The sequence below is a fragment of the Sminthopsis crassicaudata genome, chromosome 2, assembly GCF_048593235.1.
Source record: "Sminthopsis crassicaudata isolate SCR6 chromosome 2, ASM4859323v1, whole genome shotgun sequence".
Lineage (NCBI taxonomy): Eukaryota > Metazoa > Chordata > Mammalia > Dasyuromorphia > Dasyuridae > Sminthopsis > Sminthopsis crassicaudata.
The window spans coordinates 395,703,788-395,729,008 of NC_133618.1; the positions used below are offsets into that span (position 1 = coordinate 395,703,788).

Below are 25,221 nucleotides of genomic sequence, written 5' to 3' on the forward strand. Positions count from 1 at the left end.
CATCAATAATTCCTTTTGATTCTATAATTAGCAAAGTCAAACAAATAACCCAAAAGATCTTGCAAGAAAGATCATGTAGCACAGTTAAGAAACTAATCTTGTACCAGTAAGAAGTCTCTCAATGAGTAGTACTCATTATTATTCAATATATCACTTGAAAACATATTTCTCCATCTTAAAACAGTATGATTCTTACATGTTTCTAAAGGGCTGTATGGGGACAAATACTGATATTGCAAACAAAAACATGAAAGTCAATCTTTGTCCTAGGCAGTCTACAAATTTCAACTTTCAAATAGAATTTTTAAAATATGAAAGAATCAAAGTCTTTATTGACATGAAGACAAAATCCAAAGTACACCTAAATATAAAAACTAGGTCACAAATCATTTTAACTGACTAACTTTATGAAGTTTCCTGGCTACCAAACACCATGCTTTTATAGTTCTCACCTTTGTCCCGGCCACATGGCCACATGATTATAGAGATAGTATGAAAGATGATTTGGAACAAGATCCTTGCCAGACACTCGAAGATCCACTGGATACCAGAACTCAAACTCTTCCTTCAACTTATCTAATTTTTCCTTTGGGATCTGGGTTTTAGGAAATGGAGCCTCCTTGAAGAAAATATAATCCCAAACTTCCTTGGTCATCGCTTGTGCTCTATAGAATAACAATTATACTTTGGTAAGGGCATCCTGGAAACTTTTCAGGAAACTAAGAAAGTAAAGAATTTTTTGTTGTTGTTGAGGCAAATGTTGAGTTAAATGACTTGCCCAGAGTCACACAGCTAGGAAATGTTAAGTATCTGAGACCAGATTTGAACTCAGATGCTCCTGACTTCAGGGCTGGTACTCTATCCACTGCACCACCTAGCTGCCCCAAAAGTGAAGAATTCTTAAGTAGAAAATTATGAAAAAAAAAAAACATTGCAGAAGTATATAAAATATAATTTCAAGGAAATAATTCAATGGAAGCATGAAATAGGAGTTTCTATTTCAGTGTAGATGAAACAAATAAATGTGGGAAATGTTCCCCCCCATGATAGAGAACAGAATAAACATAAGAAAATAAATAAAAGGCTATTTTTTTTCTTTTTTCTCATTCTAATAATAAAAAAACAAAAATACCACAAAAATATTAAATGAAACTTGTGCTCCAGATTTTTTTTTTTTTGCAGGGACTATGGAGGAAAACAGACCTATGGCTTCACTGATATAGAAAACTCCTTCTAACAATGCAGGCATCTTCTCTACAATTTATAATTGAGAAAGTTGATTGGGAAACTCAAAGAGGTTAAGTAACTTGTCAGGGTCACAGAATTTAGTGTGTGAAAGTTAGTTCTTGAACCCAGGTCTTTCCGACTCCAACAACAACTCTCTACTCACTATACCATGCTGCTTTTCTGGCCATATATGGTATGGTTAAATAATTGGTTTTATAAAATAATATTTTAATATCAATCCTTTGTCAGGGATGGTGGCACATGCTTGTAATCCCTGCTAGTGAGGGAAGCTGAGGCTAATCTATCAATTGATCTGGAGATTTCTAAGCTGACAAAGGTCAATGTCAATTGGGTATCCTTGAGAAGTTGAGCATCAAGATGTTAAGCCCCACAAAAAAGGGGGCCATCATGCTGTCTAAAAAGGGACAAAATAATAATAATAATATAATAATAAAAAAATAAGGGTTGAAAATAATAAAGTCAAAGCTTTTATGCCTAATAGTGGTGGGATCAGGCCCATGCATAGTCTCACCTTAATAAGAAAGTGAAATCCAGTCTCAAAACAAAAATATATTTCACAATTTTGATTATTAAAAATATCATATTTACAAACACATACAAATAATGTTCTCTGTTCCCAGCTGACCAGGGACTAGCTAACTAACCTGATGCCTAATGGAGATTCTGCCTGCCCACGCAAGTTCCCCCCTTGCAGTAAGTGTGCAACTGTGTAAAATGCCATATAAATGGTAGAATCGGAGAGCGATTCAATCAGCCATTGTTCATCCCAAGGCAAGCGAGTACCTAGAAGAGGAACAAAGAAGAAATAATAATCCAAGGCTAAGTAACCAAATAATAACCAGAATATCTTGAATATTCTTTTAAACAGAGAAGTTCCAAGTGAGAAAAACAAGATGGAAAAGTGTTTCGGAGTCTTTTTCCAAAGTCAGTTCATGAAAGCTAAATTATAATTTTTTTCTTCCCTGAAGTTGGGGTTAAGTGACTTGCCCAGGGTCACACAGCTAGGAAGTGTTAAGTGTCTAAGATCAAATTTGAACTCGGGTCCTCCTGAATTCAGGGATGGTGCTCTATCCACTGTGCCACCTAGCTACCCCAAAGCTAAATTACAATTGAGGGAGTTAAACAGGAGGCCCAAAGGAGCTACATACTGTCAGTATAATAATTGGTGACAGAACTAGTAAGTGAATTCCAACTATCTTTAGAAAAACTATGGGTCAAAAGGAGAGTTGTATAAAATACCTACCTAAACCATATGTTCTTGAGCAAGCATGTTCCTGTAGCCAACCTAAAGTAGCTTCGAAATTCCTCCTGGTCTCATCACAGAAGCTAAGTAAAATAAATAAGGAAACTGTGTCTCTTTTACTTTTAAGCCCTTCCTCCCTCCATCCCTTCTCTCCCCTCCTTTTTCCATCTTCATATATTTTCTTTCAGGACTTACGTCTCTAAATCTCGCAAACACTGGGAGGTCTGTTTTTTCCAGGTTTCCTCACCATAGTCCAAGTACCTGCAAGCAGGTAAATTAATTTTAGGAGAAGGTTATCAGTGGGATCATCCCAGTCACTAAATGATGTTTCCATTCTTAGAAAGAACTCACCACTGGTCACAAAGAGCCACAACACATTCATCAGAAGATCTAGAGATTACTTGTTTCTCTGGCTCCATGTAAATAAGTGCTTCCTCCTGAGAAAAAAACATAACTCAACCAGAAAGTATATATGGACTATATCACTTTGAAGTTAGAATTCTTCCTTAGAACAAACAAAATTCATCTTTCTCTAAAACTGTTTTGTCATTTTCGATATGATTTCCATTATGCAGCCTTCTTTACAGAAAGGGGATATCACCTCACAATTCAGTTTTAAAAACAAGCAAAAATCTAAAACAAGCATCTTACAGATCATTTGTTCTTTTTTTTCTCTCCCTATTCCTTGGACATTCCTTATCAGCTCAAAATGAAGCAAGAATAGTTTTCCCCAATCCCCTGGATTGGAAGATAATGCTTCCTATTATAGCTGTGAAGCACACATACATTTCTTATCCAGGATTTAATCCCCAAGAGCACTCAAAGGAAAGGAATCTTCATCTCAGTTGATCCTCCCCAAAGAAGAGTAGAAAGAAAACAAGAGATTAAATGCATGGGCCTATCTCTGGAAAAGCTTAAAGCAAACCAAGTAAAAACCTCTTTAACAGCTGCTCAAAGATTAGAGTATGTCTAAAATCTATTTTCTAGAAGCTATATCTATGATAAAGAATGTCCATTAAAGGCTTTCCCACCAAATACAAAGTGTTACCTAAGTATTCTGTCCACAGACTGATTTGGTCAGGGCATGTTTTTGTTTTGTTTTGTTTTTAATAAAATATGATGCTGCAACTCACACACATTTTCTACTCAGAATTCAAAGTGCAATTTATACAGAGAAGAAAATGTAAAGAGGGAAAAAAGGAAAAATGAAGAAGTACTGAGGGGAAGAAGGGGGCGAAGAGAGAAGAGAGGTTTGCTGATCTACAAATATCTAAAATGGCTGCCACTGTAGGAGGAGCCATTTTAAGTTTTCTATGTATATAACACAGTATGGGTACTACTAGCATTAGCATTATAGGCTCTTGACATTTCACTGATTTTCCAACTAAATCAACAATTATCCCCCAGTAAATGCATGTGACTTTAGCATGACTTTATGGCCTACTGCAGAAATCTTCATTAATTACACGCAACATAAGAAAACAGCTATAATGTAGCTAAACAAAGCTTGCCAGGATAACTTCTTGCTTACATTGTCAATCATCTTTTTCTGAATAGTTTTCTTGACATCTTGAACCCTTTGCCCTTTGAATCCATCCACTAACATTATCTAAAGAGAAGAAAAAAAGAAAACCAAAAGTTAATTTATAAAAGTTAATTATCCTTCTCAAATTCCTTCTTTCAAAAACTGGGATTTTCTGATCCATGTAACATATCAAAAAACTCATTTTATTTCAATTCATCACTAACAAATTATTTTTTGATCTGTTTCACAACTTTTGACTTTCCAGATATATATAAGCAGACCATAACCAATAATTTACATACAAGAAGAGGCATAAAAGACATTACTGAGAACATGTATGACCTAAAAAGGAATTAGGCGCTCATATACTTAAAGTGGAAGAGAACAGATGGACCACAAATTCCCTACCCAATAAATTACTAAAATTCAAATAACATTATTTAAGATAATAAGAATGATATATGATATAATCTTAGTTAAATTAAATATTCTGACAATGTCCTTCTATTTACTCACAAAGTCACCACTATCATTCAGCCCTTAGAATCTCTCATTTTGACTATTATAATCTCTTCCTAATTAGTCTCTCTGACTCAAGAATTTGCTCTTCATACAATTGGCAAATTGATGTGCCTAAAGCACGAGTCCAGCTATGTCATTTCCTTGTCTAAAAACCTCCTGTGGCTCCCAATTCAATTATTTTTCAATCACTTATCTCTCTGTATATGTTATTTCCACAGACAGGATGTAAGCTGTTAGAGAGCAGCACTTAGATTTCTGATATTATGATTGAGATTTCTACCCTGGCTCTGCCATTTATTAGTGATGTTGAGCAAATTCCTCCACCTGCAGGTTATAGCTTCCTCATATGAAAAAAAGATGTAATGCTTTAAATGATTTCTAAGGTCCCTTCTAGCCGTAATATCCTGTACTTCTGTTAAAGAAGAAAACACTAATTCCTCTGTTTTTCCTGTCTCTTTCATCTACACAATAAAAATCTAAACATGGAAAGTGAAAATTATTACTTACACCTTCATAAAATCCTTTCAGATATAATTGCTCCTTAGCCTCTGCAAGTTTTTCTCGGTCATTCTGGCTCTGGATTTTCAATTCATCACATATGCTTGGAGCAGAAAGGTTCCCAAGGCCTGGGATTTCAATGATTGGCACCTGCAGAAAACAGGCAATTTGTTAAAAATGTATGAACACGGGAATGGTTTGTGGGGCATAGTCTTTCTGACTTTCATTCAGAGACATGAAGTAATTTCAGATAGTCTTTACTAGTACAAAAATAATAATATATAGTATATAACTCCAGAAGACGTTTTGTCCCTTCTCTCCCACCACAATCACCACCAAAGCTCCAAGATACTATTCCACCTAACCCTACAGCTCTTCTTAAAACCCTAGCAAACAAATGTCAGATACTAACTCTGTAAATCTGGTGTTGTTTTGGTTTGTAATAAATAAAAAGACTTTAATTTCTCCATGAATAAATTCTTGCATGTAGTCACCAGTTTGCAAACTTAGTTAAATAAAAAAATACAAAATAAAGCACAGTGTGATTTTGCTATTTTTCTTAAAGCATTATTAAGTAATGATGTAATTTTGGTTTTTTAAGTCAGGAAAGTGACTGTTCCAGCAGGAAACAGTTACATAAAAAGTGAGCCAGAAAGTTATCATTTCAGAATTACAAATCCCAAGGGCTATAAATCAATTTGTTATAAAAAATCCTTGATTTATATATTTTTTCCCTTCAGTCTATATCACCATCAAAATTATAGGAACCCATTAATAAATTCTTCTCTTCTCTTTAGACACTTCACCCATCACCAACTTTTGAGTCAAAGAGAAACATAAGTTTTTTGTCTAAAAAATACAAGACCTAACTACTCTACATTTATGCACTCACCGGCTCAAAAGGCATAACCATTTCATCTTTGATTCCATACTTTGCTCTTAATGCCTACAAAAAAAAAAAAAAAAAAGGTGAAAGTTTAAAAATATATATTCTATGCCTTACTATATATTATAACTTGTGAAATGAACTTAATTGGGAAAAGTCAAATTGTAGATTTTTTACAATTTTTTTTCTCATGATTTCCTAATCACTCATAACAAGGATTTATAAAGCACTTACTAGCTATTACCAGGCACTATACAATACAAAGAAAAACTGAAATGAGTCTGCTCTCTAAAAGCTTCTACTCTAAAGGGCAGACCAGTGGTTCTCTAATTCTTTGGTCTCAGAAATCCACTTATGCTCTTAAAAATTCCTGAGGACCTTCCCCCCACAAAAGCTTTTATTTATATAGACTATGTCTATTGATATTTACACTATTAGAATTTGAAATATTTTAAAATTATTATGAAAAGTTTTGACCTCATGGATCTCCTGAAAAAAATCTTTGAGAATCACTGATATAGAAATATAAACACCTAATTATATATTAAAACAAACATACAGACACAAAACATATATAAAGTAGATATTAGGCATTAGCAACTGAGAAGACTAAAAGAGGCCTTTTGCAAAAGGTAGCACTTAAGCTGAGTCTTGAAGGAAGCCAAAGACTCCTTGAGACAGAATTGAGAAGGGAAGGCTTACATACATGGGAGACAGCCTGTGCAAAGAAATGGAGACAGGTAGTTGAGTCAGGAGGGATAACATGCAAGCCAATGTTGCTGGACTGTAAAGAATAAGGAGGGGAATAAAGCATAAAAAAGGTTGGAAAGGTGGTAAGTTGTAAAGCCTATGAATGCCCAATAGGGCATATTATATTTGATCCTAGAGGTAATAGGAAAAAACTGGAATTAACTGTATAGGAAAGAAATGTGGACAGACCAGCATTTTATGAAAATCACTTTGGCAACTACATGGTGAATGAATTGGAAACTCGAAGCAAAAAAAAAAACAATCAGAAAGATATTTTAATAGTCTGATCTTTCCTAAGGGAAGCATGATAAAAAATTCAAAAAGGGGTTCAACAAGCTCAGGAGACACATCAATTTAAGCAAAACTATTCTTAAAACACTGAATTCTCTAATTAGGTATAATTAACACATAGAATAAATAAAATGATCAAGCCTGCCTCCTCCCCGACAAAAATTTTTTATTACAAAAATCCTAAGATTAACATTACAGTTTAGGCAAACTTCTATATGAAAGATAAGTATAATGGTAAAGACAAAAATAAAAATTTTCAAAAGAGCACTTTTCAAAATCATATAAACGAAGAATATAACATAGATTTTTTAAAAATAACAAAAAATAAAAGGAAGCCAAATTGAATGATTGTATCTTGGTCTGAAAGAATGGCTAATATAGCATATCTCTCTTCAGCAGGGTCAGGGCACTTAGAAGGGGACAATGCTTTTCTCTTTGTTTTCCCAATCAGAAGTTAGTCTAGTATTCTTTACTGGACGTTGTAGGGGAGAATGGGAAGGAGCTAAGAAAAAAACTGCTAGCTCTCACTCCTTCATCTTGACTCTACCTCCAGGGATACAATGTCAAATATATTTTCAGACTAGGTCACTGTATCAGTTGGTTTTACTTAATTTTTATTTTGTTACAAAGAAATTTCAATTCTAGGGGAGGAAGATCAAAAGTAGAATATATCCCAAAATGACTAGTATATAAAAAAAAAAAAAAAAAATAGCAATAAAACAATAAAATTTGTTTTAAAAGGGGGAAAAAAGCATTTTGGGTAGTATTCCATTTAGAACTGTTAATGATAAAAATATATATAACAACTGACAGCTTGAACTACTTAATAATTTTCTTGATGACCATTTACTAGCCTCTATATAATGAGATACCAAAAATGAAATTTAAGACTTAACTTCAGCAAAAGAACAAGACACTGACCTGTTTTTTCTTCAAGTCTCTGAAAGCAGCTACATCATCTGGAGAATCAGAAGGAACACTTGTGACAACACCAGTCCCTTATGAAAATAGGATAACACAGAATTAACTAAGATCAAAATACCACAATCAGAATATATATTATAAACTACTTAGCAAGTTTGAACTCTTTTTTTTTACCTTTGTCCTCCTTAATGGTAAGCATAGGAAGAGTATAGATCACCTTGAAGGATGTTAAAGGTGCAGAAAGAGCTGCACCAATAATTTCCTGCACAAGATAAATAATATGAAAAGAAATGCTTTCTTTTTAATAATAGCAAACAATGTTCTATTAAATCTAATTTTACTTTAAATTAGCAGCCAAAGATCATTACAAACAATTCTCAAGTATCCACGATTAAGAGTTATTATGGTTTCCTTCATACCTATGCTATAAGCAAGTCTGAGAATAATGGAGAATGTCAAATATGAATGAGAGAGTGAGTGTGCATATCTGAGTGTGAATGTAACTGAGAAAGTTTAATTGAATTTAAAATGACCATAAAAGAACTACTTACAGTATAGTGCTATAAATGCCTATTTTTCTCTCTAGTAACATAAAAAACTGAAATCTGACTATACTACTTACTACTCCTATCAGAAGCTACAAAATTATTACTTATAATCAACTGGTTTTGTGTCAAACTATGCTTTATAGATAATAACCTATTCAAAATATCAGAAAAATTTTCAATGATATATCTAGAAATCTCTTCCTAATTTAAATTTCTTGTATTTAAGTGTACATATTAATCATGAATGCTAATTTAATGATCTTACAGTATTTCTCATTTACAAAAAAAAAAAAGAGAGAGAGAGATAATAAGATGATAGCGACATCTATTTTCTTTTTAAATTTTCAGAAGTGGAAAAAAAAGGATAAGTTCTATGTGGAAACCCTCCATAGCAGTATCATATATTGATTTATGGTATAAATATTACAAATTATAAAACTAAATTCAAATTTTTACTTTAAAGTTACAGCAATTCATTTATTCAATAAGCAACAATTCTGAACTCATTGATAGAGAATTAAAAATCAAGCTAATGTTGCATTAGCCTGCCTTTGCCACACAGCTCTATAGTACTAGTTAATTTGATACTATTCTTTTCTCATTATCAAGGTTATTTTTATCAAAATAGAAAAGTAAAGAAAAAGGTATCCATTTACCCTTAAGGGGGTTACATGTAGCTTATATAACTTTTTACTGTTCCCAGCATTTTTGTTTACACAGAGTAAGTTTTACACAGAAGTAAATTCATCATTTGAATTGAATAGAAAAACAATTTAAGAACATAGAGAATCATAAACTATTAGAACAAAAAAGAGAATGAACTAATCCAATCCCTATCAAATTCTCCCAAATGCCAAGATGGTTTTGTATTCATATTTCCCTTTTAAGAACATTTTTCCTCCTAAGGAAGAGAACATGGTAAGGAAGAGTTCAGACCAATGATTTCATCAATATGGGAAATTCTCAGTGTAGAAACTTCATTCACTCATCTATAATTTGTAGTTAGAAAATTGCCTGGGGCACTGAAAAATTATAAAAGTTAGGGGCAGCTAGGTGGCACAGTGGATAGACCACCAGCCCTTTAGTCAGGAGGACCTGAGTTCAAATATGGTCTCAAACACTTAACACTTCCTAACTGTGTGACCCTGGGCAAGTGACATAACCCCAACTGCCTAAGCAAAAACAAAACAAAACAAAACAAAAAAAAACTTATTGTCACACAGCTAGTATATTGAGGCCAGAAAATAAACCCAGATCTTCATCATAATAAGATCAGCCTTTTATCTACTATACAATCCTTCCTTCAAAAAAAAAAAAAAAAAAAAAAATTGTATAGAGCTACAAAATTAGCAAAGATGACAAAACATGGGAAAAGTCAAAGTTAAAGAGATTATAGAGACACCAGAACATAAATAGTACATTATGGAGAAAGCTATGAATTGTCTAGCAAAGTGTGCTAAGAGAGTGACAGTATTTCCATATCCCTTAACCTAATTATGGCACTGCTAGGCATGTGTCCCAAGGAAGAAGAGAAATTTGTGATACACACCAAAATATTTACAGCAGCACTCTTTTTAGGAACATGGAAGAGTAAACAAAGTAGATGCTCATCAATTGGTGAATGGCAAAAGAAATTGTGGTATGTGGATATATTAGAATATTACTTTTATTAAGCTATAAGAAACAACAGATATAAATATAAAAAACACAGCAAGATTTATCTGAAATGAAGTGAGATAAGCAGAAATAAGAAAATATATACAATGACAAAAATGTAATTTTTTAAAAACTCATGTAACTAAACACAGCATAATTATAATAGCCAAATCTGGCCCTTAAAAAAAAGATGAGAAAATGACACTCCCCACACCTTTGCAGAGATAGAACTATAAGGATGGATGATATAAAAACTGTCTACACTGAACTACATTTTTTTACTCTTTGTTTTTTATTCTTTGTTGCAAGGAAACTACTCTTCAATGGGCAGGAGAGGGATATATTTGGAAAAGAAAATGATGTAAAAGTACAATAAAAAATTTTTTTTTAATTAGTTCATGCAAGTTTTTTTCTACAATAAAAATTTTAAAGAGTAAAATAAAAACAAAATGATTATAGCAGTATAGGATCCACCCCTAATAAAAAGAATAACATACACAAAAGTGCTGATGCAAAAACTGACAGATATCAAATCTAGACATTTAACATCAACAAGCACAAGGAAAAGGCTTGCATTTTTCTTTCTAGTCTCAATATCAACAATCCGAGTAAGAACCATGTTTATCACAGAACTAGAAAGCTCTGCAGTCATAGAAAAGGATCAAAAGTGACAGGATGAACAGAATGAGAAAGCCCATGTAGGCATTTCCCTGAAGCCTATGCCAAGTGGAAGAGCATCACATACAAAGGAGACTGTTTTGGGAAAAGTTTTGGTAGAATAGTCTGATTCTATCATCAAGAATTGATTTGAGTCCAATTAATTAAAAATGGCCAAAAAGAAAAAAGAAAACACAGCAACAGCAAGATTATATAATGATCAATTCTGATGGACATAGCTCTTGTCAACAATGAGATAATTCAGACCAGTTTCAAATGTCTTATGATGAAGTAGGAATTGAATGTGGATCACAAAATAGCATTTTCACTCTTTTTGTTATTTGCTTGCATTTTGTTTTCTTTCATTTTTTTCCTTTTTGATCTGATTTTTCTTGTGCAGTATGATATTTGTGGAAATATGTATAGAGGAATTGCACATGTTTTAATACATACTAGATCACTTGCCCACTGGAGGAGGGAGTGGGGGAGAGTGGAAAAAATTAGAACACAGGGCTTTGTAGGAGTGAATGTCAAAAATTATCCATGGATATATTTTTAAAATAAAAAGTTATAATTAAAAAAAAAAAAAGAAAGAAAGAAAGAAAAAATCATTGCTTTGATGATGGGAATGATGGGAACCTGAACTTTATTCAAAAAACACTGGCTTCTGGATTTGGTCACAAAACTCAGATTGGTTTCAGTGAAAACTACAGAATCTACTCCAAGGTTGTAAAAGTCACCAATGTTTCTATTCTGGCCTTGTACTAAATTAATTAGGAAAGATCTCAAAAATTATATGATGCCATTGTCAAAGTAAATAAAATTTCATATTAAAAAAGAAAATTCATGTTTCTATACCAATGATGGCAGCTGAGACTATTCAAATGTTGACATAACAACTAATGCAAATGTTAAATCTCTTGAGGATATTTTTTTTCAATTCACCATTAGATAAATATTTAATGTGTTTAAATATACAGAATTGCAAATATTATCCCTCACAGATAGACAATTCCCCCAAACTAAAAGACTGAGCTAGAAAAGATCTGCTCCCATATTCACCTCGCCCATCAATTCCTTGACAACAGGTACCACTCCATTGTCCTTGGTAAAACCTTGGTAAGACATGTTCCTAGCAGCTCTTTGGGTACAAATGAAAATATCACCATTTGCAGTCTCAAATCCAATGTATTTCATATCTGGGCGAACCCAACAATTAGTTTGTCCAAACATGGTCTCAGGTCTAAGAGTAGCAGCTACTAAAAAGATGTTTTTCCCTTTCAGGCCACTGTAAAGAAAAAAGAATATTAAATGTGGAATATATTGAATATTTATTCAAAATCCCTAGGATATTCAGAAAAGACAAACATTTACTTCTTGATAATCCTACCTTAATTTAGAGGGATAGGGTTCAATCACTTTCATTTTTATTAATGTATATTCTTGGGGTCCAACACCCTAAATAATTACAGGAAAACAGAAAATTTTAGTAAACATAGAATTCCATTCTACACAACTGCCAAAGTGATATTCCTAAAGTACAAGTTTTACCTTGTCACTTCCTATTCAATAAACTCAAGTGGTATTTCATTACCTCAGAAATCAGATATAAATTTCTCTTTTTGCAATTTAAAGCTATTTACAACCTGGCACGAACCCCCTTTCTGGCTTTATGATGCATTACCAACCTTTGCATATTATTTAGTCCAGATAAACTGGTGGTGTCACTGGCTACTCCTCGCTCCCAACATTCCATCTTCTACCTCTGCACCTCCATGACATGCCTGGAATGTATTCCAACTTTACCTCCATCAGGAAGACTATCCAGTTTCCTTCAAACTCAGGTCAAAGCACTGTCCTCCTATGTGAAACTATTTCTAATTCTTCCCAATGGATGTTGGGTCTCTCTCTATAAAAATCATTTCCTTGGATATATTTTAGATGGATTTAGTACTTGCTTATATGTGTACATGCTATTTCTCCCAACTGAATGTAAGCATTCTAAGGGAACTGTCATTTTAGTTGGTAGAGCCTAGCATGTCACAAGATCTTGATCTCTCACTCAAATCTCTTTAAATGGATTTTTTGCACAGTTCAAATAACTTATTCTTTTAAGGAACATTATACAATTAGTCTCTTGATAATACTTAAAGGAATAGAGTAAGGTAAATAGTCTATCTTGTATACATAATAGTATTTGGAAAATTAAGGGAATTTAAATATATGTATATTCACACACATATATGCATATTAGCAGCTACATCATTGAAGAATTTTTTTTTAACTATTCTTCTGTCAATAACTATCAAGGCAAAAAGTTACCAAGAGCAAAAGTAGTACTACATAATGGCATCAAAAGAGAATCAAATGCAGATTGCTTGCAGTCTTAAGGAGGAGGAAAGTAAGAGAGGGAGAGGGGGAAAAAATTCTGTAACTCAAAAATATTATTAAAAAAAAAAAAAAAAGGAATTCAGACTCTAACACAACCAGTGATTTGGAATATGTCCTTAGGTACACTTAACCTTACTATGACTTAATTTCCTCACCTATAAAATGGGAATGTTTCTTTTGATAAGTCCTGCGGCAGGCCATTGTCATAAATGGTTGCAAAGACTTTGAAAATAAAATACTTTGGTTATGAAAATAAGCAAGACAGCATATAAAAATATTAAAGGAATATCCCCTTAATAGTTCAACTAGCCAGTCATCTGCCTCATTCTACCTTCCTACTCTTTTTCTACAATGCACAATTCTCTAAAGGAGATGTAGTGACAACTGTGGGAAACTGACCCTATCTGATATCTCAGAAATATCTGAGACACAAAATCACTTTATCACATGCTATACCACAAAGAGGGTAAAGATGATAAGGCATTGAAGACCTTCACCTACCAAGTTATTTTAGGTTTTTGTTTTGTTTGGAAAGTCATGTGATTAGACTCACAACTGTCTTATACCCAAAATAATTACCTCACCAGTTTGTCTGTCATGGTCCATACAAGGCTGTCCATCTTTTGGAGAATAAATTGTATATCTATAAAAGACAAAGCAGAAAAAAAAATACAGTTGGATAAAAGTGACAAACTGGATTTTAATAATCAGATTTTCCTCTGAATATATTACTTCTAACTCCAAATACTGAGATGAAGCTAGCATTCATTAATTATACTTTGTGAATAATTCTATAACCATGAATACTGAATTAAGATCTGTCTTCATCAGAAATGTTACAATTAGAAAAAATTTAATAAGCCTGGTTTCCTTTGATGAAATTGAAGACTTCTGAAATTTAAAGATACTTATAAAATCTTGAGTTTTCATTTATAGGCTCACAGAATTCAGAAACTGAGAAAAGCCTTAGAGATTACCTACTCTAAGATGTCCATTCATTGAAGAATGACTGAATAAGTTATAATATATGAAAGTAATAGAATATTATTGTTCTTTAAAAAAATGATGATTTTAGAAAAGCCTGGAAAGATTTACACAAGCCGATATTGAGTGAAACAAACAGAACCAAGAATATATTGTACACAGTAACAGCAAGAGTATGTGATAATCAATTATGATGGATTTGGCTCTTTTCAACAATGAGGTGATTCAGATCAATTCCAAAAGACTTATGATAGTAAGAGCCATCTACCTGCATCCAGAAATAGGACTATGGAAACTGAATGTGGATCACAAAAAGCATTTTCACCTTTTTTTGTTATTGTTGTTTGCTTGTTTATTTTTTTCCTTTCTCATTTTTTTCTCTTTTGATGTTTTTTCTTGTGCAGCATGATAAATGTGGAAATAGGTTTAGAAGAATTACACATGTTTAACCTATATTAGATTACTTGATGTCTAGGGGAAGGGGGAAGGTGGAAGGTGAGAAAGGAGGGAGAAAATTTTGAAACACATGGTTTTGCAAGGATGAATGTTGAAAACTATTCTTGCCTGCTCTTTGAAAAAGAAAAAATGTGGGGTACTGAATTATAAAGCAGGATATGTGTGACATTTATTTTTAAACATCACAAAAATTATTATAATGAAGCACATACTTACCGCTTCCCAAACTTTATTTTGTTTCTTTCCCTTAGTGTCAAAAATTGCCACTTAACAAAAGAATCATAGTAAGGATTAACATCAGTGGTGATGAAAGAACGTCGCCAGTCCACCTATAAGGAAAAAAGAAAAGCCAAGAATATTACGGTGTAAAGATCTATGAATGTCTCTGCCACCATAGCAATTACTTCATCTAACCTCTTAAAATTATACTTTTCTCACTTAACAACATACTTGTTCTTTAATAAAGAGAAAAAAAAAATTGTATTATGTTTTCAGAAATGCTATAGAAATTTGGTACCATTACACCCAGAGAAGGAACACTGGGAGGTGAATATAAATTGTTAGCACTACTGTCTATCTACCCAGGTTACTTATACCTTCGGAATCTAATACTTAACGTGCAACAAGAAAATTGGATTTACACACATATATTGTATCTAGGTTATACTGTAACACATGTAAAGTGTATGGGATTGCCTGTCATCTAGGGGAGGGAGTTGAGGAAGGGAAGGGAAAATTTGGAAAAATGAATACAAGGGATAATGTTATTAAAAAAAATACTCATGCATATATACTGTCAAATTTTTATAATGATAAAATTTAAAAAATAAATTTAAAAAAAAAAAAAAAGAAATTTGGTACCATTGTTTTCAAAAATGCTATAGAAATTTAGTATTCTAATATCCATTCATGTCCATAACATTTCCAAAATGACTAAGAAGATTCAAAAATTGTATATACTTAAGAGGATCTAAATCAACTTTACATAGAAGTAGTCTTCTATAAGTTAAAGTGCAATTTTGACCTTTTTAATATTCTTTGAACAGATATTCTTATTCATTCTTATAATCTCAAAGATATATATATGCCAATACTACAATATTATTCTCAACCTTATTAAACTATCCAATTGTTAATTACATCTAGCTTTATAGCTTCTAATCTCTTGATAATATGAGCTCATATTCACTAATAACCTTATATTTCTAAATAAATAGCTGAACTAATATATTACTACCAATATGCATTTTACTGAAAGTTGCATTTCTAGATACAGGGGAAAAAAAATACCTTCAGGCCCATTTTCTTTAAATCCTGAATAGCCAGGGGTGGAAAATAATCAAGCCAATGTTCAGCCTCAGAAAATTTCATTATTTCTTCATCAGATAGGCCAAGAGATTTCATGATTCCCCACTGGTACTTGGAAGACCCAGCCTTGGCAGCAGCTTTACTCTAGAAGCAACAATCAAAAATCAGCAATACAATGAAAGAATAAGTACATTTCTCAAAAGTCTTCTCTTCAGAAATATCAATCTTCAGATTACTACCATCAACTGATAAACTTCTTAACATCCCCTAATATTTAAAATAAGCCGACTGCTGCTCTTAATTTTGATTTCAATGGTTTCTATGGTAATGAAGGTAGACACCATCTAGTCAATTAAATATACTTAGTAACTCCTTTCTATTACTCTATCTCCTAATATTGTCTCATTTTTAAAAGAAACTATTTTTTTCAAATTCTTTCTTTCCAAAGTAGCTAAACAAGAAAATAATCATTCATTCATTCATTCATTCAATGCTCATTTTAAATGCACCTAGGATTTGCAAATCACCATGCTGAGTACTAAGGGGAAACTAAGATTATTAAAATATGGTCCTTGCATTAATGAAAAGGACAATTTAGCAGGAAGGATATGACACATGTCATTAATGAAATACCTATGAAAGAATAATGAATATCACTAGAGTTTCATATCATATTTGGAATTTCAGCTGTTCATGGAATAAACATAAGTTTTTTAAAGTTACACTTCCCCAAAAACACATCTTTATCTTGTACTGCCCAAATATGGAAACCTGAAAAGTGTAATCTGTTCATGCCAACAATCAGGATCATTACAACACATTTCAGAATTATGTCATTTAAATGAGTCAACTATTAGTTTTTAATTTCAAAAAGTCTCCCCTCCAAAAAAAAGTTGCTGATATATCAGAACAAAAGTATCAGGTGGACCAATTTGGGTTGTTACACTCTCCTGGTCAAGATACTTAGCAGTGAACCTTATATTGTAGGAGCCACTAACAAAAAATTTTCATCACCAACAAAAATTACTAAAAGTCACAGATATAAGGCACAATCTCAGGGCACTGAAATCTATGTTCTTTCCAATCTCATCAACTTTTTTAGTTAGGAAGAATCATTCAGAGAAATCCTCTTTCCAGTCTACTTTTGTATTCCCATAATTGAAAGGCCACCAATATGCTCCCCTTCTATTCTCTCCACACATAATCACATAACATCTTAATTCAGTAAGCCATCTTAAAAATATCTGGGGATTGAAGAGGGAAAGATCTGTGTATTATAAAAGAACTCAGATTATAAGGAAAAGCAGTCAAATTCAATGTACATTTAATCAATTGAGATGATTTATGTAACATGCTTTTCAAACCTTAAAGTGCAAGATATTTCCTTTTTGCTATTTGCTATTTATATCTTGGAGACATAAACTAACATGCTATTCCTATTAATGCAGTGTCTAACAGCAAAACCAGAGACTCAATTTATGGTACCTTTTTTCCTTTTGCCTTATCCTTGATAATGATCTCTTCTTTTTTTGTAGTAATGTCCTCTTCTTCTTCTTCCTCATCTGGAAATTCAGGAGGGCAACCATACAACTCTATTTCTCTTTTCAACTTATCAGCACATGCCTCAAAACAAATGACATTGAACTTCATAACTCAGAGAAGAAGTAATTCAAAGTTAGATTGCTTTTATGCCAATATTCATTCTGCAACATTCATATTTGACAGGTTTTTGCATGGAACCTATGTAAATTTAAATGGCTCAAATATTCTCAAATAATATAAGTGGAAGATACTAAGTTTTCCAGTTAACTAAAATCAGATTTCTGAAGTATTGTGTTCTAAAATCTTGCCTTCTTAGGAATTATTTCCAATTTAAAGTCATAAAAGGAATAAGAAATTTTCTAATGTAATATAACATTAGGATTATTTACATTGTGACAAACTAACCTCCCTCTGATGGGTCCTTGGGGTTTATAAGTGTCCCTGAGTCCTTAAAGACTATGCCAAGATAACCTAAGGATCTTAAAAGGGTTGTCGATCTGTAGAATGAAGACAGTACCCACACCAATAAAATCATGGATCCTTAAAGTGAAGATGATGAACTAGGTAACAACACAAGGCCTAATTTCTACTTCTAAGCAGTCACTGACTTTGTTCTGGGATGTAGAGGAAATCACTTCACTACTCTGGCCATGATTTCTCTTCTATAAGTGGAAGGTTTTGGAAGAAAGTATGTATTACATGATCTCTAAGATCCCTTCCAAGTTAGGCTGTTGTTTTTTTTTCTTTCCCTCTGATTTCCATTGTATTATTAAAATCAAACTTCATATACACACTAAATTTGATGCATCTAAAAATTATTATTGTAATAATGTAATGTAATGTAAAAGAAGTTTAAGATCAATAGTGATGATGTACAAACAGTGTAATAGTAGTATAACCAAGAGTTTCAAAAAAATTTTCAAAGACTAACAAATTCAAATCAATCCTATAATTTCAAAATTCTTGGAAACTCACTTTTTTCATTTTACTACATTATCACTTTTTACTTTAAGTTCAAAAGAGCCCAATCCAGCTCTCTATATAATCTCACCTTAATTGGCATTCCAGTGCAGTGCAGACCAAAGGGAAACAAGCATTTCTTTCCTTTTAGTCTCTGATACCCTACTGAAAACTATAAAAAGAAAATAAAATTCAAATTACAACCCATACACATATGAAAAATGTTCTTGTTTTTTTGTTCTATTGCATCCTTAATCTTCCTTTCTTTCTTTCTTTTTTTTTTTGGCTGAGGCAATTGGGGTTAAGTGACTTGCCCAGGGTCACACAGCTAGGAAGTATCTGAGCTACTGTGCCACCTAGCTGCCCCACATCTTCCTTTATAAATTTCATCTGGATTCTACAAAATTGGTTATCAAACTTGAATAGATTTCAATAATGCTTTTTTTCCTTTCTGCACTCACACACAACATAAACCTGAAAATGCAGTCAAATAAATGACAAGGCACATAGCCACACACAACTTCCTTAATAAAATAGGACAAAGGCATTTAAAACAAAAGAGTTCTTCTAATAATATTATCTGACATTTATAGAGAGCTTTAATATTTGTAAAGCACTATACATATAGTATTTCATGTGATCTAAGTTGATCTTAGTTGTTCTTACTTGGAAATAGATTTGCCCAGATATTATTTCTTCCCAAGAGGCTAACAAAAAAAAAAAAAAAAAGAAAGAAAAAGAACTATTGATATTCAAAGAGAGATGTACCCTTACCTCACATTTAGATAATGAAAATGTATGACCCAAGTGAAGACGTCCATTCATGTAGGGATATGGGAAAGTTACAAAATACTTGTCTTTACTGTAAAGATGAAACAACACATACACATATACAGAAGGGGAAAAAAATAAGCTTTTTATAGTCATTTGATATTGAAAGTGAGGAATTAATGTCTCTCATAAGTTTATCTAAAATTATCAGTTAATCCAAGGATAGTTAATTAGGTTATAAATAAAAGGTTCTCTAGAAAAGAATTTTGCTTTTGATTGAAAAAATTAAGTATTACACTTTATATAGCAAATAGGAAATAAATATCTTCTTATAAAGTTTCACTTAATAGAAGCCAAAAATGTTTTCAACAAATAAACTTCAAAAGATATGAATATTCTTAAAATGCCAGAAAAATTAAGTCACAGTGATTATTAAATAGGGCTTCATAAAACGCATATGAAGCTAGTCGAAATGCTTCAAACACATATACACATATGTAATATCTATAGAGAAAGAGGAAAGGGAGAAGAGGAAAAGAAGGGAGGAGAAAGAGAGAGAAAGAAAAAAGAAAAGAGGAAGCATTAGAAAGAGAAAGTGTTTCATCATTTTAAAAAATAGCTTACAATAGAAAGCTACCCCAAATTCTACATCCAAACATACTTTATTTGCCTACCCTTAAATATTACAGAATAAGAAGCAGTATGACCATGATAAAGAGAGCAGCCTTGTAGTTAATGAGAGAAACCCAGGTTCTAGTCCTGATTTTGGCACATGTTATTGTCACTACACAAATCATCCAGCATCTCAATACCCCAAGCTACTCTCTAAGACTATTAAATAACACAGAAATTGCCCATCAGTGTTAATGAGAGTTTTCCCAGTGGGAGCTCCCTACACCAAGGAAATCAGAGTTGTGTACCAAAACAACAGCTTCCAAAACAAAACCCCAAATCAAAAAAGATTTGTGATTTGAAACTTTCTATACCAAATTGTGATCACAACCCATTCATGACAGTTTAAAAGGTCTGATCCCCAGGGTCACATACTTTAGGGGGAGACTATGAACTCAGATCTTCCTAACTCCAAGTCTAGCATTCTATCCTTTTTATCTGACTACCTTAATATAACAATCAACACTTTAATGTTATACTATGCAAATAAATATATAGAATTATATAATAAAACTTTCTTTCTCCAAAAAAATTAATTTTCACTTAAGAAATGTGTTTAAATACATATGCAAACCCTTTTCAATTCATATTTTGGTTTTTTTGCTGAAAATTATCATACAATTTGCTTCCATCTTTAAAATTATTTCATTTTACTAGGTCAAACCAGAAAAAACATTAGTGAAAAAACATACCTATTAAATTATTTTTTTTTAAATGCTTTCTTGGGGCAGCTAGGTGGTCAGAAGGACCTGAATTCAAATCTGGCCTCAGACACTTACCACTGCCCAGCTGTGTGACCCTGGGCAAGTCACTTAATCCCAATTGAATCAGGGGGGGGGAAATGCTTTCTTAAAAAACAAATTCTTCTGTGGTCACATAACTGAAGAATTCATGTGATCTTTTTCTCTCTTTCAGTCCCTTAATGTATAATCCTGAGCATTACTGACTTATATTGTACCTCTTTCCTTCCTACAGAAAAGCTAATAAGACAACAATGGTTTAGGAAACATTTTTTTTTTAATTCTACCAGAATTTGTTACCTGGTCAAGCTCCCAGGATCAGATGCATTGGCCTCAAATACTTTCTCAGCCTCCCATTTTTGCTGGATTTCTCTTTCGATCTTTTTCAAAAAGTCGACTTTAGCAGTTCCCTTTCGTTCCTTTTGAAAACAGAAACAGATTTTAGGGGAATTACTCTATCTCTCAGGGGTTCATATATAACTGAGCTGTTTAAGGATATATTTATTTTTTCAAGTAAATCTTAAGATTAAATTGACCGAAATGAAAATAAAAGCAGGACAACATGCTTCATTTAAGACTCATTTCAAATGCCATTGTATGTCAATCAATTAATCAATAAAACACTTTATAAAACAGATCACCTTGATTCCTCAAGTTGTTAGTGATACCAACATCTCAAAACTACTGCCTAATTTTGTACTAATCTATCTACATATCTTTTTTTTTCTTCAATAAAGTTAATTAATCAATCAATAAACATATATTAAGCCTAGGATATAAACTCCTAAAGGCAGGGCCTAGGTTTTTTTTGATCCTCAGTTAGCTGCACATTGCCTGGCACATAACCAGTGCTTATTAAATTACCTTTAGTATGAGGGTATGACATTCCCTTAAATCAATAATTACTTGTAAAATAATCCCAATATTATCAATCAACAAGCAATCAAGCATTTAAGCTCCTACTATGTGCCAAGCACTAGGAACAAAAAACAAAGAAAGAAACAATCCCTAGGCTCAAGAAATTGACATTCTTAAAGAGAAAACAAGTACAGAGAATAAATACCAAGTTTTTTGTTTTTTGTTTTTTTTTTAAAATATGAGCCATGGGAGGAATCAAGAAAGCCTTCATGTAGAAAGTAAAGCTTGGATTGAGGCTTGAAGGAAGGATTTTAAAATGAGCTAGAAGGGAAAGGCATTCCAGGCATGAGGATAACTAGTATAAAAACAAGGTGATGGTCATGTGAATTATCTTGTGTGAAGGATAAATAAGATGTCAACTTGCCTGGATCATAGAATGTGGGAGGAAGAGTAAAGTCTGAAAAAGTTTTGTTGATGCCAGTCTATGAAGTGCTGTAGTTTAGATTTGATTTTAAAAGCAATATGGAGCAACTGGTGTTGACTAAACAGTGACATGAACAGTTTAGCACCTAAAGAACATTGGCAGCAGTGTGGGAGGGAATGGAGTGGAGAGACCCAAGGCAGAGAAAATAATGTAGAATCGAAGTGGTGAGTCTCTCCTCTAAAAAAGAAAAAAAAAATGGGACAGCTAGGGGGCGCAGTAGATAGAGCACCAGCCCTGAAGTCAGGAGGACTCAAGACACTTAACACTTCCTAGCTGTGTGACCCTGGGCAAGTCACTTAACCCCAGACTCAGAAAAAAAAAATCAGACTTTCTGACCCCTGGCCCGGGGTTCTATATGCGTTAAGGTAACCATCTAGCTCTAAAATGTTATTATCACTGATCTGGAAGAGAAGTCCAGAGGCGGAAGATGGTTCGGAAGCAGAGGAATCAAAAAAGTCTGCACACCAGAGAGTAGCACTGGGGCAAGGCGCCTGTGCTTAGCGCGTAACAGAAGTTTAATAAATGTTTATTGGTTGATTGGAAAGGGTTGTGCATTTTGGGGATAGTTTCCCCACATGTAAAAGGAGAGGGATGAGTAAATGATCCTGACACACCCCACGCAGGCTCCAGGGTCATCCCCAGGCCCCGTCAGAGAAGGAGGGAGAAAGGGCTCCGAGAAAGAGACAGGACATATAGACAAAACACACAGCAGAGGCGCGGAGGAAAAGAAAGGGAAATTAAAGAGAAAGAGGGAGGAGGGATGGAAGGAAGGAAGGAGGAAGAAAAAGGGAGGGAGAGAGGAGAAAAGAGTAGCAGCGCTGTTCAACAAACGACTCTCCGAAAGTCCACGGCACTCTTTGAAGCTTAATCTAAATTATTATTTTCTCCATCACTTTCTTAAATCAATATACCACGCCCGGATTGGGTCAGTAGCCGATTTCCGAGGTGTAAATGGTCGCACTGGTAAATTTAACAATCGGCTGGCAAGTACTAAGAGGCTTCGGTAACCTCGCTGAGGAGCCACGGACAGCGAGATCGTAGCCGAGACGGAGAAACAGAAGGAAAGCACACAGGGCTAAGATAGGAAGCGATGGGCAGGGCCTGCTGGGGGTGGAGAGAAGGATCCCGACTCACTGTCATGGCGCCACACACAGAAAGCCCGAACACTTCAGTAAATCCAACGCTGGCCCCCACGCAGTCTTCGAAGAAGTATCAGCTAGAATACCCACTCCGCCTTCTCCTCCGACACTCTTTTCCACGTGGCGATCGCACACAGGACCTACACTAGCCCAGGCAGAAACCTCGGTTCCCCAACTCAACCTCCTAAAAGGAGGCACTGCACCGAGCCTCCTGGGAATTGTAGTTCTTGGGACCACAGACCTAGGGTCATTAGGAATTATTTGACTACATTTCCCAAAGAGCAGTGGACTCTCCTGTATGACAATACAGGAACTATGCCGGCGTTAGCGAGCGTCAACATTTGCGAGGCAACTTCTACTACAAATCCCATAATGCCATGCAGGAGTTTGTCAAACTTCAACCTTTTCACCCTGAGGAAGAAGGGGCGGGCTCTTGTAAAGTACTGTGGTATTTATTACTCTTCCTAAACAGAAATGCTAATTACGGCATACCACTTCCCATAAATATTTGCCTTCGCTATTATTCAGCAGCTTGATATTTACATTTTATAACCATTTATCAGCTATTCCCATTTTAAAGATGAGGAAATTGAGGCACTCTGGCGTCTCAGCAATTATTTCAGGCCCTACAATAATTCCCTGGCTTAGACCACAAGATTTAGTAACCTTGCTAGGCTTCTGGTGTCTGAAGGCCTGAGATTATTCAGCCTTAGGGAAATCTGTGTTCTTAACTGAGATACTCCTGCTATATTGGGAAATGCATTGACTTTGAAAAGCTAAGTTTGAATCCTGAACTTGAAACAAGTTGCTCCATTCATTTCTCTGAGCTTTTCATGTCGCTTTAATGGCTCAAACCCTTCCAGAGAAGCTCCCTGTTGCTTTCAAGATGAACATAAACATTTCAAAATTTAGCAAATGTATCTCCCTTCCCATTCTTTTTTCATATTATTTTCCTTCAAGTATTCTACATTCCCATCAAACCATCCTACTGAGCTGTTCTCTGTAAGGACTGTCCTTTCTGCCTTGTAAACTACTCATTTCTCATCTCCATCTGTTCCTCTTTTATGTACTAATAACATTTGACATTTACATAGTGTTTTAATAGCCGCAAAATGCTTTATGTACATTACCACACTTGAATTTCACAATAGTCCTGAGAGGCAGATGAAGCAACAAAGGTAGGGAATTGACCATGGTCACACAGCAGAATTGGAATCCAGGTGTCATTGATTCCAAGGCTAGCACTCTATCCATTACTCCACATAGTTCCCAATTATCACCACTTCTATACACAAAGTCTTTATATAATAAATCTTTATTTCACTGAGTCACAAGACCATTGACTTAAACCTGAAGGGGACCTTAGGCACCATCTACTCCAACCCCTTCATTGTACAGATATAGAAATTGTGTCCTAACGAAATTGCTCAGGGGCACACAGATAGGTCCCTCTATTTGGAGTAAGAAGACTTAGTTTTGAAATACAGTTCTGTCACTTGATATTTTCAACAAGACATTTAATATTTCTGAGTCTGGAGTTTGTAGTCTGTAAAATGGGCACAAAATTCTTGGGGTACCTATTTCGCAACGTAAAAGGAAATTATTTTCTTACTAAAAATACAATGATTTATCCCCAATGGAATAACATAATAATATTGTTATTTTAGGGGATTCATCTAGCAACAATGTAACTAATGAAATGGAGGAGGAAGAGATGACATCAACACCTATGAAGCTAGGTGGGATAGTGATAGAGTGAGGGGTTTAGAGTCTGGAAGACAGAAATTCAAATGTGACCTCATACACTAACTGTGTGCCCACCTTGTCAATATCTGCCTCTATCTGCCTCAATTCCCTCAACTCTAAAATACAAATAATAATAATAATAGTACCTACTTGTCAGTGTTGTTATACGGATCAAATGAGATAGCATTTATGCACAGTTCCTAGAACATAGCAGCCACTTAATGTTTGTTTCCTTCTTACACTCCCCAAACCCAGATACAACTGTACTAGTGATTTCAAATCTATCCATACATATATCAATATATAATTTATCACTAGTTTGATAATACAATGCATGAAGTATTAAATACCTGTATGACCCTAAGCAAGTCACCCATTGGTAAACTGGAGATTATAATAGTTCTTGCCTTCTCAGATAGGTC

General features: G+C 33.9%; 1 protein-coding gene across 3 annotated transcripts in view; it reads right to left on the reverse strand.

The window, feature by feature from the left end:
• LARS1 (leucyl-tRNA synthetase 1) overlaps positions 1 to 23,266 on the reverse strand; it is a 49,907-nt gene extending 26,641 nt beyond the window's left edge. The window contains exons 1-20 of one of the 3 annotated variants that reach the window (XM_074291717.1): positions 23,049 to 23,266; positions 20,873 to 20,991; positions 19,164 to 19,251; positions 18,481 to 18,561; positions 17,373 to 17,510; positions 15,870 to 16,031; positions 14,796 to 14,908; positions 13,719 to 13,782; positions 12,139 to 12,206; positions 11,811 to 12,036; positions 8,062 to 8,149; positions 7,885 to 7,961; positions 5,929 to 5,982; positions 5,046 to 5,186; positions 4,023 to 4,100; positions 2,843 to 2,928; positions 2,687 to 2,752; positions 2,492 to 2,574; positions 1,893 to 2,031; positions 453 to 665 (exon numbers count right to left, since the gene is read on the reverse strand). In XM_074291717.1, the coding sequence (XP_074147818.1) occupies positions 453 to 665; positions 1,893 to 2,031; positions 2,492 to 2,574; positions 2,687 to 2,752; positions 2,843 to 2,928; positions 4,023 to 4,100; positions 5,046 to 5,186; positions 5,929 to 5,982; positions 7,885 to 7,961; positions 8,062 to 8,149; positions 11,811 to 12,036; positions 12,139 to 12,206; positions 13,719 to 13,782; positions 14,796 to 14,908; positions 15,870 to 16,031; positions 17,373 to 17,510; positions 18,481 to 18,561; positions 19,164 to 19,251; positions 20,873 to 20,991; positions 23,049 to 23,054 (2,090 nt within the window). In that variant the 5' untranslated portion in view covers positions 23,055 to 23,266. Of the gene's footprint in view, positions 1 to 452; positions 666 to 1,892; positions 2,032 to 2,491; positions 2,575 to 2,686; positions 2,753 to 2,842; positions 2,929 to 4,022; positions 4,101 to 5,045; positions 5,187 to 5,928; positions 5,983 to 7,884; positions 7,962 to 8,061; positions 8,150 to 11,810; positions 12,037 to 12,138; positions 12,207 to 13,718; positions 13,783 to 14,795; positions 14,909 to 15,869; positions 16,032 to 17,372; positions 17,511 to 18,480; positions 18,562 to 19,163; positions 19,252 to 20,872; positions 20,992 to 21,854; positions 21,971 to 23,048 lie in introns of those variants that run through there. The other 2 variants (XM_074291716.1, XM_074291718.1) reach the window with 2 other exon arrangements.
• Positions 23,267 to 25,221: the final 1,955 nt, after the last annotated feature.